General features: G+C 46.9%; 1 protein-coding gene across 1 annotated transcript in view; it reads left to right on the top strand.

Moving 5' to 3' along the window:
• Plb1 (phospholipase B1) overlaps positions 1 to 14951 on the top strand; it is a 120897-nt gene that overhangs the window by 13595 nt on the left and 92351 nt on the right. The window contains exons 3-9 of the mRNA XM_028873942.2: positions 763 to 835; positions 2226 to 2284; positions 6633 to 6673; positions 7182 to 7225; positions 10092 to 10182; positions 10731 to 10782; positions 13392 to 13478. Of these exons, the coding sequence (XP_028729775.2) occupies positions 763 to 835; positions 2226 to 2284; positions 6633 to 6673; positions 7182 to 7225; positions 10092 to 10182; positions 10731 to 10782; positions 13392 to 13478 (447 nt within the window). The remainder of the gene's footprint in view (positions 1 to 762; positions 836 to 2225; positions 2285 to 6632; positions 6674 to 7181; positions 7226 to 10091; positions 10183 to 10730; positions 10783 to 13391; positions 13479 to 14951) is intronic.

The raw sequence follows: 14951 nt of genomic DNA, 5'->3' as shown, positions 1-14951 counted from the left end.
GTACATGTCCCAAAGAAGCCACCCTGGATTCCTGGCACCAGCACCCTGAGAGGCGCATGCCGCCCTGACGACTTGCGTACTGGTCACCATGACCATCCTCTGCTCTTAGTGATCCATTTGAGCTCAGGACACTCCAGTCTGGAAGAGACTCAGGAGCCTCCTGGGTTCATGTTTACCCAGTTTGCAGCAGCAAATAGGCACAATGCCTCGTGCTCTTTCTTGTGTTAAAATAAGAGAGGAACAGTATATAATAAAAACAAAGGAGGCACTGAATTAATTTTTTATACTTAGTAAACTAGGTGTAGTTTTATCCCCCCTCAATAAACTAGGTCCTTCGATTATTTCTTCTCTTAAAAATTGGAATAAAAAATCCATAACAAGCATTAATATTTACCCTATGTTTGAGCAACATTGGGAACACTGCTGTTGTGTGTCCATGGCTATTCATCTCTAGAACGGTTCATCATCCTGAGTTCATTTTGTTTGTTTGTTTCTCCGAGAGTTCATTTTTATTCTCCACCATCTGCCTTCCCTCTCCACCACACTCTTCCAAGAGATGCACATGCTGTTTGCTAAATTCTCATCAAGAGATGTATGTCCTCTCTGGCCAGGGGAACCGGGTATGGAAGTTAGGAAAAGGTGCCCATGGGCAAGTGTTGCTTCTGGATTTTGAGCCTAGGTAGCCAGGAGCAGGGTCATTTCTACACCAGGTGTTTTAGCAGGCAATGCTTCTGTACACGGAAATTGATGTTTTGGTTTCAGTTGCGGGCCCTGAAGAATTTTCCATTCCCGTGCAAGCCGAAGAAGTTAGGACTGAGTATGCCTTCTAAGTCAGGTATGTGCCCGCTGGCCGTGAGCAGGGGAGGGTCTGTGGCCAACAGAGGCTCTGCCTCCATTCCTCTTCTACCTCTCGGTCATTCCATTCTCCCTCAGCCCCTCACCTTACTGTTTCAGTGGTTCTCAACCTGTGGGTCCCGACCCCACCGGAGAGTAGCATATCAGATAATCCTGCACAGCAGTTATTTACCTTATGATTCCTACCAGCAGCAAAATCACAGTTATGAAGTAGCAGCGAAATAATTTTGTGGTTGGGGGTCGCAGCATCAGGAAGGTTGAAAACCACTGCTCTGTTTCCTCCTCGATTATTCCTGTGGAGGGAAAGAGACAACACAACACTTAAGGATAGAACCAACATGGAGACCACCTCTAGTGTCTTGACTCCCTTGCGGGGTGAAGTGTCCTGGGAATTGTGGGCTGGAAGCTGTCACTCATGTGGCCTCCCCATTTGTGCCGTGTAGTCACGGTGCCTACTCTAGCCATTCTCCCTTATTATGGGCTGGGTTTCTCTAAGACCAGGATGCCATAACCCGGCTAGACTTGTTAAGTGGCTGGCTGGGTTTAATGGATGTGGGTGGGTGGTTGTGGGTGTGCGTGTATGTGTGTTCTGTTACACTGACTTTTTTAGGGTTCCCACTTAAACTTTTAAGAAAAATAAACCGATGCACTTTTTAGGAAATGCCATCTTTTAGACGTCTGTTTGTTTGGTTTGGTTTTTTGAGACAGGGTTTCTCTGTGTAGTTTTGGTGTCCTGGATCTCACTCTGTAGACCGGGCTGGCCTTGAACTCACAGAGATCTACCTGCCCCTGCCTCCTGAGTGCTGGGATTAAAGGCATGTACCACCACTGCCCGGCTCAAAGTTTACATTTAAATCCCTCCATAACACAGCCAGGAAGTTTGGCCAGTGGTTTCTAGGGAGGCTCACATGTGGGTCGAGGAGAAGTGTACATTTGCACATAATTTGCTTCCAGTGTTTCTATGTGGTCACTGAGTTTGAGTGCTATTCTCTGGTAATCTTCTAACCACAGTTAACCAGTGGGTACCCTGGTGGCCCTAATTTAGTCTTTGGTCTGTTACTTATTAATGGTAGCTCAGAAATGTGGGGTTGTGAGTAAGTGGGAGGTGAGAGGCAGGCAGAGGGCCAGGTGAGAAGATGCCATGAGGGCCATGGGACACAGGCTTGGAGAGGCCAAGTCCAGGTTATTAGTGTGGCCTCCAGAGGGGAGGAGCCTTAAATATGGGTCCTGGGGTTCCCAGTGAGTACAGGATCCTGAACTTGCCCGCAAGCCTGGCCTTAGTGGCTATGTTGGGACTTGAGGGTGTGGGTCTCTGTCTACTTTGTGGGACTGCAGGTCTGATCTTGCCACACGGGTTCTTATCTTCACAGTCCACTCTCTAAGACCATCAGACATTAAACTTGTGGCAGCCATTGGAAACCTGGGACTTGTAAGTATTTCATATAGCTTGGCTAAGGGGACCATGTGGTACCAGTGACACCATGAACAAGCTCCTGATGATGTCTCGGCAGAATGTTCCATTTTCGGCCAGGTGTGGTGGCACAAGCCTGTAATCTGAGCACTTGGGAGGTAGAGGCAGAAGAACCAGAAGTTCCAGCTAATCTTCAACTACATAATAATTTGGAGGGTAGCTGGTTGATGGTGGCACACGCCTTTAATCCTAGCACTCAGGAGGCAGAGGCAGGCGGATCTATGTGAGTTCGAGGCCAGTCTGGTCTACAGAGTGAGTTTCAAGACTACCAGGGCTGTTACACAGAGAAACCCTGTCTAATAATAACAACAACAATAACAACAACAACTTGGAGGCTGGCCTGGGCTGTTATTCCTCTGTCTCAGATAGTGCTCCATTTGGAAGAGAACCTTGTATGAGTCAAAGACATCCTAGAAAAAATTAGAGAGAGAATCTAATTTAAAAAAAAAAAAATCAAATGAATGCCTACGATCACCTCAGAAAAGGGAATGTCTGGGGTTTTTCATTAATAAGTTAAATCCACTGGTAAGTCTTGCCCAGAGTCCTGGCCCTATGTTTTAAAATGTATTGCTTCAGTTTTCTACACGTTCTTCTTCTGGCTGAGCATGTTCCCTTTATAGCCTTTATCTCTTTCGATTTGCATTATCTTTGTCTTCTGTCTCTCCCTGCCGTTAGTCACCCTTGTCCCCCTGGTTCCCCTTTTGTTTTCTCTTTCTTTTCATATATTCATTCATGATTTCATGGATCATCTATAGAAGATACGGGAACTACAAACAAGAGAAACCATTGGACGTTTGTCTTTCTGAAATTGGCTTAGTTCACGTAATATGATTGTCTCCGGCTGCTTCCGCTTTTCTTTCAACAACATGACTTGATTCTTTACGGCTGGGAAAATCCCACTATGTATATAAGCCCCATTTTCTTTGTCCAGTCCTTGGAGGTTGGCTAAGTCTGCTGGTTCCGTAATTTGATTGTTATGAATAGTGCTGCAACAGACAATGATATGTAAGTGCTTTGGATGTGTTGACTTTGAATCCTTTGGGTCAATACTCAAGAGGGCTGTAGCTGGGTCATGCGGAAAACCCACTTTTAGTTTTCAAGAAGCCGCCATACCGAATTCCATATCATTGCACAGAATTGATAAGGCAATCTTTAAGCTTTTGCATTTCTAAGATAAAGGAAATTACATGTCTGCTTTGTATATTTAAAAAAAAAAATACATGGAGGAGCTGGAGAGTTGGTCCAGTGCTTAAGAGCCCTTGTTGGACTCAGAGGACCCAGATTCAATTCCCAGTATCTACATGGCAGCTCACAACCATCTGTAACTCCAGTCCCAGGGAACTGGGCACCCTCTTCTGACCTTGTGACCTTTATGGGGACTTGGGACCCCCATGTGATGCACAGACATGCATGCAGCAAAACATTCATAAGATAATTTAAAAATACACTGATATTAATAAAAGCATATAATTGTGATAAATACAAATGTATACAACTTGCTATCTTAGCCACTTAAATATTTATTTCTAATACCTAATACAGTGCAAATATAGGAAGTAGTGACAAGAACATGCTGGGTCTGGGTTATCTCAGGAGACATTCCAGCACTCCTGAGATAACCCAGACCCAGCAAGACAACTATTCCATGTTCTCTTGCATATGTAGATCCAAGCTTCCCTATGAGTTGTACAAGTGTGCATCTCAGTAGTATAAAGTCTGTCCACTGTATAACCGGCCTCCAGAACATTCTTCATGTTACAAAACTGAAACTCTTCACCCATTAAATAACAACTCATCTTGCATTTTCCCAGCCCCCCACCCCACCCCAAATCCACATTTCTATTTTTGGTTTCCATGAGTTTGACCAGAGAGACCTCACAGCCTTGAAATCATGTAATGTCTATCTTATGTAAACAGCTTATTTTGATCAACATAATTTCCTCCTGTGCCAGATGCTTCCTTTTTAAAGGGTGACTAATATTCCATTGTATGCATGGACACAGCATATTTTGTTTATCTGTTCATGTGTGGACATGTGTCATTGTCTGACTGTTGCCAATCCTGCTAAAAACATTCTGTACAAATAATCTCCTCAAGGCCCTACTTCCCATTCTTTTGGAAAAATGCCTTTAAATATGATACTAGATTATGTGGTAATTATGCTTTTAATACTTTTTTTGAGGAATTTGAAAGTGACGGTGCATACTTATAATTCCAATTTAGGAAACTGAGGCAGGATCAAAGCAGAATAGGTCAGCCTGGGTTAGATAGCAAGTTCCAGGCCAGGCTGAGATATACAGCGCTATTTTGTCTAAAAAAAAAAAAATTCCTTTTTTGAGGAGCTGTTATACTGGTTTTCAGAGAGGCTGCACGGTTTACATTCCCACCAGCAGTGCAGAGAGTTCCAGTTTCTCCATATTCTCAACCCTTACTTTCTATTGTTTTTGTTTGGTGGTTTTGATTTTAAGGATTTTTTTAGACTTTATTTTATGTGATATGTCTGTGTGTGTATGTATACACACACACACACACACACACACACACACACACACACGCACACGCACGCACGCACGCATGCACACACACACAATCCAATATATTTGAAGGCAGCATAGAGGGACAAAAGTGACATGTGAAACCTAAATGGTACTATAATGCTATAGTACATCTGAAAATCTTTTTTTCATGTTTAACTACCAACGACATCTCCATGCCAACCAATGGGAGCTTACGATCCACTCCATTGGATTCTTTGTGGGAGAGCCTGTATCTTACTTGGTTTGGAACCTTGAGGTCATAGTATTGGCCAGGCATTTGGCAAATGAGATGGAGGAGAAAGAATGCTCGCCATTCTCATGGTTTCTGGGTCTTCCCAGCTAAGCTTCCCTACCTCCTGGCCTTGTGCTCGTCTCTCTTCCTTCTCCTTCTCTTGACCACCACCTCTCCTCTGGGGGCAAGGTGTGCTCTCCAGCAGCTAATTGCAGAAGAAGCAAATTTGTGGTCCTAAAACACTGTGTCTTTCATTCAGTCCACTGCCAACATTGAAATCGGGAGGTTTCAAACATGTGTGTTTCCAATGTGAAATATGAGATCTGGCAGACCCCCTGTGGTCTGACCCAGACTGTCCCAACTGGCAGGGCCCGGGAGATCCGCTCCCCTGACTGCCTAACCCAAGTTCTGCTTCACAGCCTCTGACTTGCGTAGTCCTGGGATTTTTGTTCTGCTTGTGGCCTCTCCCTGGAAGATGGCCTTCCCAAGTCCCTCTTACTGATGAGTAAAAGATGTGGCCCTCAGGGAGAGAAATTTCATGGTCAGCCTATGCTCTTATAGAGCTTTAAAGACGTGACCCAGTTCCATGGGCTGGCCAGATTGGAGCTGGTGGCTGAGACAACTGGGCTCATTAAAGCAGCCTGGGTTGGGACAATGAGGACATCACTGTCTACCTGTGGCCACTGTACCTGGCATTCTGTCTTCTAGTAACTTTGACAGATCCAAGCGTAAACATGTCTGAACTTTGTGTGTGTTTATGTGTCAAAAACTATGAAAATACTTATGCTAGCTAATGGTTGAGAGTGCTTCCAATGTCCTGACCACAGTTCCTGGTCTCTCGGGGAGCTTGCTAAGAACGTGACCCTGTCCCCAGGGGAAGGGTGAAGCTGTCTCCCTTTCAGCACTGTGATTAGGACTTCCCCAACAAGGAATGCCTGGGCTACCCAATATTTCATCAAGGGGAAAACAGAAATTTGCTTTATTCTTTTTTTTTTTTTTTTTTTAGTTTTTCGAGACAGGGTTTCTCTGTGTAGCTTTTGTAGACCAGGCTGGCCTCGAACTCACAGAGATCCGCCTGTCTCTGCCTCCTGAGTGCTGGGATTAAAGGCGTGCACCCCACTGCCTGACGTGCTTTATTCATTTAACATTTACTGAGTGCTTACAATATGCCAGGCCCTGTTCTAGGTCCAAGGAATACAGTTAAGTACAAACAGATGGAACCCCCTCCCTTCAATGGCTCTTAGTTTCTACTCAAAGCAGGGAGAGATGACAGTCACCCTTAGACTGTGGAGGGCTATGGCAAATCGGTCTTTTGATTCTGCACAGAATATAGCATGACTTCTGATGTGTTTACATCTATACTCTGAGGAAAGCTCTCAGCCATTCTGTTGTGAGGGTCTGACAGACAAGCTGTGGGGGAGCAGGGTGTGTCTTCCTCCCCATAAAGTGAGCAAGGTGGACTTGGTCCTCCTGTGGTCTCATAGCTTCCCTGCTGGCTTCCTATGGCTGACTTACTCACACCAAGTGTCTCTTCCAGCCTCCAGACTCTGGCGTGGTCAACATGGAGAAAACTCAAAGGTACCCGTATTCTGGAACACGGAGCTAGCAGGGATGCCCCACACATGTTCTTCTCTAACTTCTTGCTAGATTGATGGGTGACACCAAGGACCAGAGAGTTTAAAGACTTTGCTTGAGGCTTAGGGACAGAGCAGTGACCAGAACCAGCTCCCAGCCTCCTAGCACCCATCCAGAACCTTTGACTCCCCGTGGCTCCTCTGGGTGGATGGGAAGTGGGAGAGGCCAAAAAGATGGAGTGCCCATGTCTGTCACAAGGCCTTTTCCTTCTGCTCTTGGGTGACCTTGCAGGGTTTGGACCAGAGTCATTTTGCGCTGGATTCAGTGTCCCCTTCAGCTTTGGGCAGGACTGGAGAGCTTGGGAAGAGGGTCCAGAGGAAGCTGTTTGCCCCTTACTAACCACAGAGCAAGGGTAGGCTGAAAGCTTGTTAGGAACGGCCTATGATGGCCAAGGACAGGGCTCCCGTGGGTGACCAGTGCAGTCTGATCCTTTCGTGCTCGCCTCTTACAGCATGGAGGACAAACCACAGCAGATGTGCTTGGAGGTCATGACAGGTGAGTCCTGGGTTTCGAGCCAGATTGTCCCCAACCTGCGACACAGCAGACATTGTGTTAATGGCGAAGATGCATTGTATTGGTTGCTTTGTCACCGGTGCCTGGGAAAGGAGGAGTCAGACTAGGAAGGCGGGTAAGGGAGGCAGGGAATGGCAGGTCACACGTCCTGAATAGAAAGCGTGAGAGATGGATGGGTTAGGATGCAGGGCTAGGAAAGAGGGAGGGACTGGGGTGACTGGACCAAAGCCTCATGGGTTCTAGCTCCTCTGGGACCTCAGAGATGGATTCATGGCACTTACTTGGGTCCTTCCTCCTGCCCAAGGGGAAGACCCAAGTCTAATTTTCCACCTATTTGTAAAATAAAACCGCAGTCTATAATCTCTCTCTCACTGGCTGTAAAAACATATCCTAGGCTCCAGAAAATGAAGTGGAGGAAATAAAAGGAAGTAATTGTGATTAACATGTTGGCCTCTTTTTTCTTTTCTTTTCTTTTCTTTCTTTCTCTATTTCTCTCTCTTTCTTTCTCTCTTTCCCTTCCTTCCTTCCTTCCTTCCTTCCTTCCTTTCCTTTCTTTCTTTCTTTCTTTCTTTCTTTCTTTCTTTCTTTCTTTCTTTCTTTCTTTCTTTCTCTCTTTCTTTCTAAACATATGTGCTAATGAATCTGCTCTGTGACCTCGGTTTCTTCCTTTGATGCTGGAGGACCTTTGTGACTCTATGAAGTTATCCTAAAATGGCGAGTCCCTTGATGCTCCTGAGCTAGGCTGGGTAGAGTGTCCCATGCTTGCTGCTTGTGAGATGAGCTGACCATCCGGATGCTAGGCTGAGCTGCCAACCCTGCTGCACTGATGAGCAGGGATGGCGGGGGGGTGGGGTGGGGGTGGGGGTGGTCCCCTGTCACCTGAGCCTGGGCATTGACACAAAGGGCTTGAGATGTATTAGGTTCTCAGAAAGGACAGAGATGAGGATCCTGTCCCTCCTTTGCTCATGACCCAGCAAGGAAGGCTGAGGCCACTCTCCAGCCCTCCCACCACCTGATTGACAGGTGAGGGGCTAGTGAGGGTCAGGGTAGTAGGAAGTTCTCCCAGGCAGGAGTCAGTGTGCTCACTGACCTGGTGGCTGTCACAGCCATGCCAAGGCCCGGATGTCTTGCCATTCAAATGGTAAGAGAGAAATGAAGTGGTCCATATGGGAATGCCTGGGGATGTACTCTGGACCCTGGAGCCTCCAATACCACTCCACTGGTTTTCCGGGCTTCTCATTTGCCTCCATTTCCCCCCTCCTCCTGCCAAGCTGAATCACCCCTTTTAGGCACACAGTGATCAGGAATCCCAGCTGGGCAGAGGGCGGCGGCAGCGGCAGCGGCAGCGGCAGCGGGAATGTCAGGGAAGGGAAAGATTGCATCTGAAACCCTCAGCATCAGAACGTCAAAAGCTGAGGGCACCCTGAGTCGGGGGCGGGGCAGTGCCAAGGCTGAAAGCTTCCCTGACAGCCGTGGCAGGAGTTCCACAGAGAAAGTGGTCCAGGGATGTCCGGACCCATTCAGTGTGTGATGGGGTTGGTCCGGGCTCACCCTTCCTGTCCTCTGACCCCGGAGTTTTAAAGCACTCTAATGACCTCCACATCAAGCCGTTCCTGTCATGGGGGCCTTTTGCAGATTTAAAACTGAGTGTTGAGGAGATAAATGGACATTTCCAAGGCTGTATGTGCAGTAAGTAGTAGGGTCCCTGGAAACTAAGGGCATCTATGCCCCAGCCTTGCCTTTTGTCCCGCCCCCCATCATCATGAAACCCCAAGAGAAAGACTAAATAACAATAGACTAGAAACCAGCAGCTGAGAAAAAAAAAAATGATAGAAAAAGTTTTGTGAAAAGTCTTATGGTCAAGTTTGAGCACATGTACTTTTGAAAGCAGTTCTTTCAATGACTTATTACCGTGACTTAGTATTCATGTATTTTCACAGACCTTTAGCAGCTCCCCTCCCGTGGGGAATGGAGTGGTCCCCACATTCACACATGCATGCCATTCTTACCATGTTGAACTGAGTCCAAAGCTCTGCGCTTCCCACCCATGACCCTGGGATCCTGCAAACTTGTCACAGCTGAGAAAACTAGACTTGTGTGTCTGGGTTAATGATGGCAAAAGCCAAATCGCATATGAACTAGGTGGCCACCTGAGGTCATGAAGCCAAGCAACCAGTCCCCCCGAGATGCAGCCCAGTTTCTCTCTCTCTCTCTCTCTCTCTCTCTCTCTCTCTCTCTCTCTCTCTCTCTCTGCCTGTCATTTGCAGAGTGTGTTCCCCATACAGAACTCTCCTGCAGCCCCCTGGATCCTGCTTCCATAGACCCTGAGGCTCTTGGGATCAGACACAAAGCAAGGGGAGTGGGGAGAGACGTTTTTTCTCTGCCACCCTCCCTCCCTGCTCTGCCCTCTCCTCTCTCAGGAGCAAGACACCACTTAAATACTCCTGACAGCACTATTTTTAGCGGTCCCTCTGGCTGTCAGCTTGGCGACATGTTCTCTGCGCGTTCCCCCGGAACTTTCCTACCCCGCTGTCACTCACGAGGAGCAGCCCAGAGCTCTGGTTCTCATCCCAGTAGCTCCTGTCAGCTGAGGGACCCGACACAGCCGGCCTGATGTCTCTATCTCCGTTTTCCCGGGAGTAAAGGAGAGAATGCCTGGAGAGAGCACTCAACCTTGGGCCTGGCCCACCTAGACAGATGCTCAGCTTAGCTCCGTGCGCTTTCCAGGGTCTGCCTCGGGGGTGACCCCACAGCATGGTGTGAAGGCTGTGCCTTGCGATGGGGCCAGTGATGCTATCACTCCAGGGGGTCATTCATCTTTAGAGGTGACCCCTGGCTCTCTCTTTAGTCCTTTCAGATATCATCAGACACTTTAGCCCTTCTGTTCTGATGCCCGTGTGCTCTCCTGGGAAGAGTGGTACAGCCCACGGTCCTGCTGAGTAAGTCACATTCTTGGCCCTCTCCGGTGTCCTGAACTCTTGCTAGGCCTCGGGTATGGAGGGACTTGAGGGGGGACTGCCAATAGTCAGAGAGGTTTAAAATAGAGGTCTCTATTGAATCCGTGCCCAAGTACCTTCCCTCTGCTGGTGGCAGTTGGCTTTAAAAGCCAGGTCAAGAGCCGGGTGGTGGCGGCGCACGCCTTTAATCCCAGCACTCTGGAGGCAGAGGCAGGCGGATCTCTGTGAGTTTGAGGTCAACCTGGGCTACAGAGGGAGATCCAGGAAAGGTGCAAAGCTACACAGAGAAACCCTGTCTCAAAATAAATAAATAAATGAAGGAAGGAAGGAAGGAAGGAAGGAAGGAAGGAAGGAAGGAAGGAAGGAAGGAAGGAAACCAGGTCAAGTCTGCCCCTCAGAAGCCAGGGTGGTTCAGGGTAGCCTCCGGCTCAGAGGCTGGCATCTGTGCTGGGGTGGGGGTGGGGTCAGCTTCTTCACTCTCAAACATATATTTCATTGATTGTTCTTTCTGCTCCCCTGCCTCTGCACAGAGACTTGTGGATTCAGGCTAAAGAGCTGGTGAGACATTTGAAAGAGAACCCGGTAAGAGGCTTTTTTAACCCTGGCATGGGCGGGATGTCCAGGTTGGGCTGCAAGACAATTGGCACCGAGACACAGAGTGGATGACCCTGGTGCCAGCTTGCCGTGAGCACGCCTCAGGGGTCCTGGCCTCTTAGAAAGTGTCCCTTCCACCGTAATACCCCAAAGGTCACTAGAGAAAAGAGTGAGGAGGTCTATTCAGAATGATTTTCTGTGTGGAACCGCAGTAAGTCAGCAGATGGACTGAGTGACCTTCCACATAGGGAGAGGGTTGGGTTCCGGAGAGAGAGAGATTAGCTTGGATGTGACCTGGACTTTCTGCTTATCACTGTGTGATTCTGGGTAAGGCATCCAGCCTCCCCTAAACTTGATTTCCCTATGGAAGAAACAGAGCAGTGAGAGAGCCTGACGCACAGGGTTTATAGAGGACTGGATGATATGTTGAATGTGCCTGGTGCAGTTGACGCTCAATAAAAGCCGGCAGTTATCATTGCCACTGTAGCAATGATGGCTGTCACAAATAATTACCTCAGTGCTGGGGAGACGGCTCAGGCAGGAGAATGCTTGTTGTGCAAGCTTGAGGACCTGGGTTCAATTCCCAGCACCCACATAATAACCAGGCAGAATGGTATGTGCCTGGAGTCCCAGCACTGGGGAGGGAGGAGACAAGGAGGATCCCTGGGTCACGCTGACCAGCCAGTCTAGCCAAATTTGAGAGCACTGGGTTCAGCAAGAGATGCTGTCTCAGAAAAAAAAAAATAGAGTGGTTGAGGAAGATACCTAACATCCATATCTATCCTACACAAATGCACGCGTACACACACACACACACACACACACACACACCCAAATGATCTGGCAAGAAACAGAGAAACAGCTCAGGGAAGAACTTATTTTGGCACATGGTGTGTGGGAATGCAGTCCCGCCTGGCGGGGAAGGCAGGGCAAGGGACATCCGGTTACAATGTGTCCCCCAGTCGGGAGGCAAAGAGAGATGAATGCTGGTCCCTTCTGGCTTTCTCTTCCTTCCTTTTTTTTTTCTCCCAGAGCTGAGGACCGAACCCAAGGCCTTGCACTTTCTAGGCAAGCACTCTATCACTGAGCTAAATCCCCAACCCCTCCTTCCTTTTTTATTCAATCTAGGCCTCTAGCCCACAGGATGGTGCTAACCATATTTAGGGTGGCTCTTCCCTCCTCAAGCCTCTGGGGCTGCACTCAGAAGCAAGCAGAAAGGTGTATCTCCTAGGCCATTCTGAATCCTGTCCAAGCCAGAGGTGTTGGCTTACATCCATATTACCAGCACTCAGCAGGCCAAAGGAGGCAAATCTTAGGCAATCTGGGACCAGTCTGAACTACAGAGTTAGACTTGGTCTCCAAAAAAAAAAAAAAAAAAAAAAAAAAAAGATAAATAAATCCAGTCTCACTGGCAGTGGTTAGCTATCATAATGATAATAAGAATGCAATTGTTCTGCATAATAGCTGGGTGGTCCTGAATCCAACCCTGTAATTTTAAAGATGAACAAACTAGAATTTCAAGATGCCATGAGACAAGGCCAAGTTCACGAAGTCAGTTAGCGCTAAACCCTAAAAAGCAAGTTCACAGTGTTCCCCGGCTACCTTTCAAAGCTGCCTCAGAAAACAAGATTGCTTTGTTTCCAAGTAATATGTTCACTAGATAAAAGTCAGAAAGCAAATGTAATATTAAAGCCACTTTAAGCCTCATATCCAAAGATAATTACTAATAATGACTTTGTATGTATTCCCTTCGACATTTTTTTCTAATTACGTGTATCTGTATAAAATGGGGTGTTACTGGATAGATAAGCTTTTTGTTATCTACTTTTCTCAGTTTTTCTGGTGATATTAATTACAGTTTCCCTTATCATTTCAACAGCCACGTAGTGGTTCATTTACATGAACGTGGCATAGTTTACACAATGAAATACTTCAGATATTTATGCTGTTGGCTGTTTTTCATTCCTACCAACAAGGCATCGTTCACTGTAGCTAAATCTTGTATGGTCCTTCTTTCTTTGAAATACCCCTTGAGAACTGGACCTGGTGGTGCGGGCCTGTAATCATAGCTACTTGGGAGACTGAGGCAGGAGGATCGCAAGTTCAAAGCCTGCCTGGTTATAGAGTAAAGGCCAGCCTTGGAAGTTTTGTGAAACTATGTTAAAATAAAAAGAGGGTGTGCGTAGCTCAGTGTAACTTAGCATACACAGGACCCTAGGTTCAGTCTGATATTGAAAACAACAACAACAACAACAACAACAACGACTTTTTAACAAGGTATGCTCCTTAATACAGCCAGGTCCAAATTGCCTTCTAGAACAATTATTCCACATTAGACCACCAAGTACTACTTTTGCCAAAACAAACAAACAAACAAACAAACAAATGAAAATAAGAGAGAACAAATGCCCAAGCCAGTGGTAACTCATGCCAATAATCCTAGTACTCAAGGGCAGAGGCAGGAAGATCAGATGTTTGAGGCTAACAAAAACAAACCCCGAACAGTGACTTAAGGGGTTGGTGTGTGAGACTGAGAAAGATGGACAGACAGACTCCCGGCCCAGCTCTTACCCTGTCCCTTTACTGTTGTGTTTCAGCAACTTGACTTCGAGAAGGACTGGAAACTCCTCACGGTCTTCTTCAGTAACGCAGGCCAGTGTCACCTGTGTCCCTCTGCTGAGGAGGTAAGCTGCAGGCTGGGAGGCAGGGGGATTGCTGGTGTGGGGGAGAAGGGGCCAACCCTGCCTGAGCACTGTCTGCTGAGCTGGGGGACGGGGCTCCTAGGACCAGTAGATGAGTGCGTCGGGTGGGTGGACGGACGGACGGACAGACAGACGGACAGACGGATGGACGGACGGCTTCTCAAGAAAACAAGCAAAACAATACGTATTTGCTTTTCTTCCTCCCATATTTTAGCGTGAGAGCATGCGCAGAACATAAAATTGACCATCTCAGTCATTTTTTGTGTCTTATGATTTGGGTGGGATTAAATGCCATCATGAGTGTATGCCTAACATTGCGCATTTATAACCGTCACAAGTGCCAAGAATGCTTTTAAATTTGGAATTTTAAATTTGTAAAAGAAAATTTATTGTTCTATGCATTGTCCAAAACAATGGGTCTTGTGGTGTTTTCAAACATGTATAGAATGTTCTTTCATTATTAGCCCACCCCACCCCTTCCCCTCTCTCCTTCCCCTCCCCCCTCTTGCCAAACAGTTCCCCTTCTGAAGTGTTTATCTAATTATTCTTTATCAATAAAAACTCGGGAGTCAGACATCGGGGTGAGAACCTGAGTGATCACAGAAGAGGCGAAGTGACCAGTGACCTCCTGTCTCTTTCATTCCTCCATCCAAAAGGACCGAGACCTCCTCTAAGCCCTGCTCTACTACTTCCTGTCTCTCTGTCCTCAGTCCTCCTAAACCTCTATGGTTAATTTTGGTCAGCTAGTAGCTAGCTTCGCCCTCTGTCTCAAAGCAAACATTATTGTCAGAATGTGATCAAAATATCACACAACACCCTTCTACTTCCAAGCCTTAAAGAAAAACCTAGATTTTGCTTACCTGTGATTTCTAGGTCCTGGAAATGACACAATTTTATCCTTCTTCGTGGATGTATAGTACTCCACTGTGTCGATATACCACATCATCCATTCATCTGTGGTGGGCTCCTGGCCTGGTTCCATAGCAGTGCCGTGAGAAGCATGAGTGTATCGATGTCATTAATGTATCGTGACTGAGGATCCTTTGGGACTCTAAGGAGTAGTGTGACTGGGTCATATGGTACTTCTGTTCTGCATTTTTAGAGGAAATACTCTATTGCTTTTCATTAATTCACTAATCCACACTACCACCAGTCACATATAAAGAGCCTCTCTCCTCTAAAAAAAAAAAAATCTGAGACTCCAGTTCTACTAGCGATTTTTATACCTACCAATCTCTCATATTAGGAAAAGAAATTCAGACTTAGATAAACTGAGTTAATGATCTTTCTGGACCCGAGGAGAATCAGCTTCTTAGTTAAGAGTTGTTTTGCCTCTGTTCATCCGCCTTCACGTGAGTGCTGGATTTACAGAATAGTGTAGGATGCGTACACTTGCCTCACCCTAAACCTATGAGTTCCAGCTTGGGCGAGAAGGCTAGTGTCTACCTAAAGGCA

The sequence above is a fragment of the Peromyscus leucopus genome, chromosome 22 (assembly GCF_004664715.2).
Source record: "Peromyscus leucopus breed LL Stock chromosome 22, UCI_PerLeu_2.1, whole genome shotgun sequence".
Classification (NCBI taxonomy): domain Eukaryota; kingdom Metazoa; phylum Chordata; class Mammalia; order Rodentia; family Cricetidae; genus Peromyscus; species Peromyscus leucopus.
Note: the sequence above shows the minus strand (reverse complement) of the source record. Positions and strands in the feature narration are given on the sequence as shown.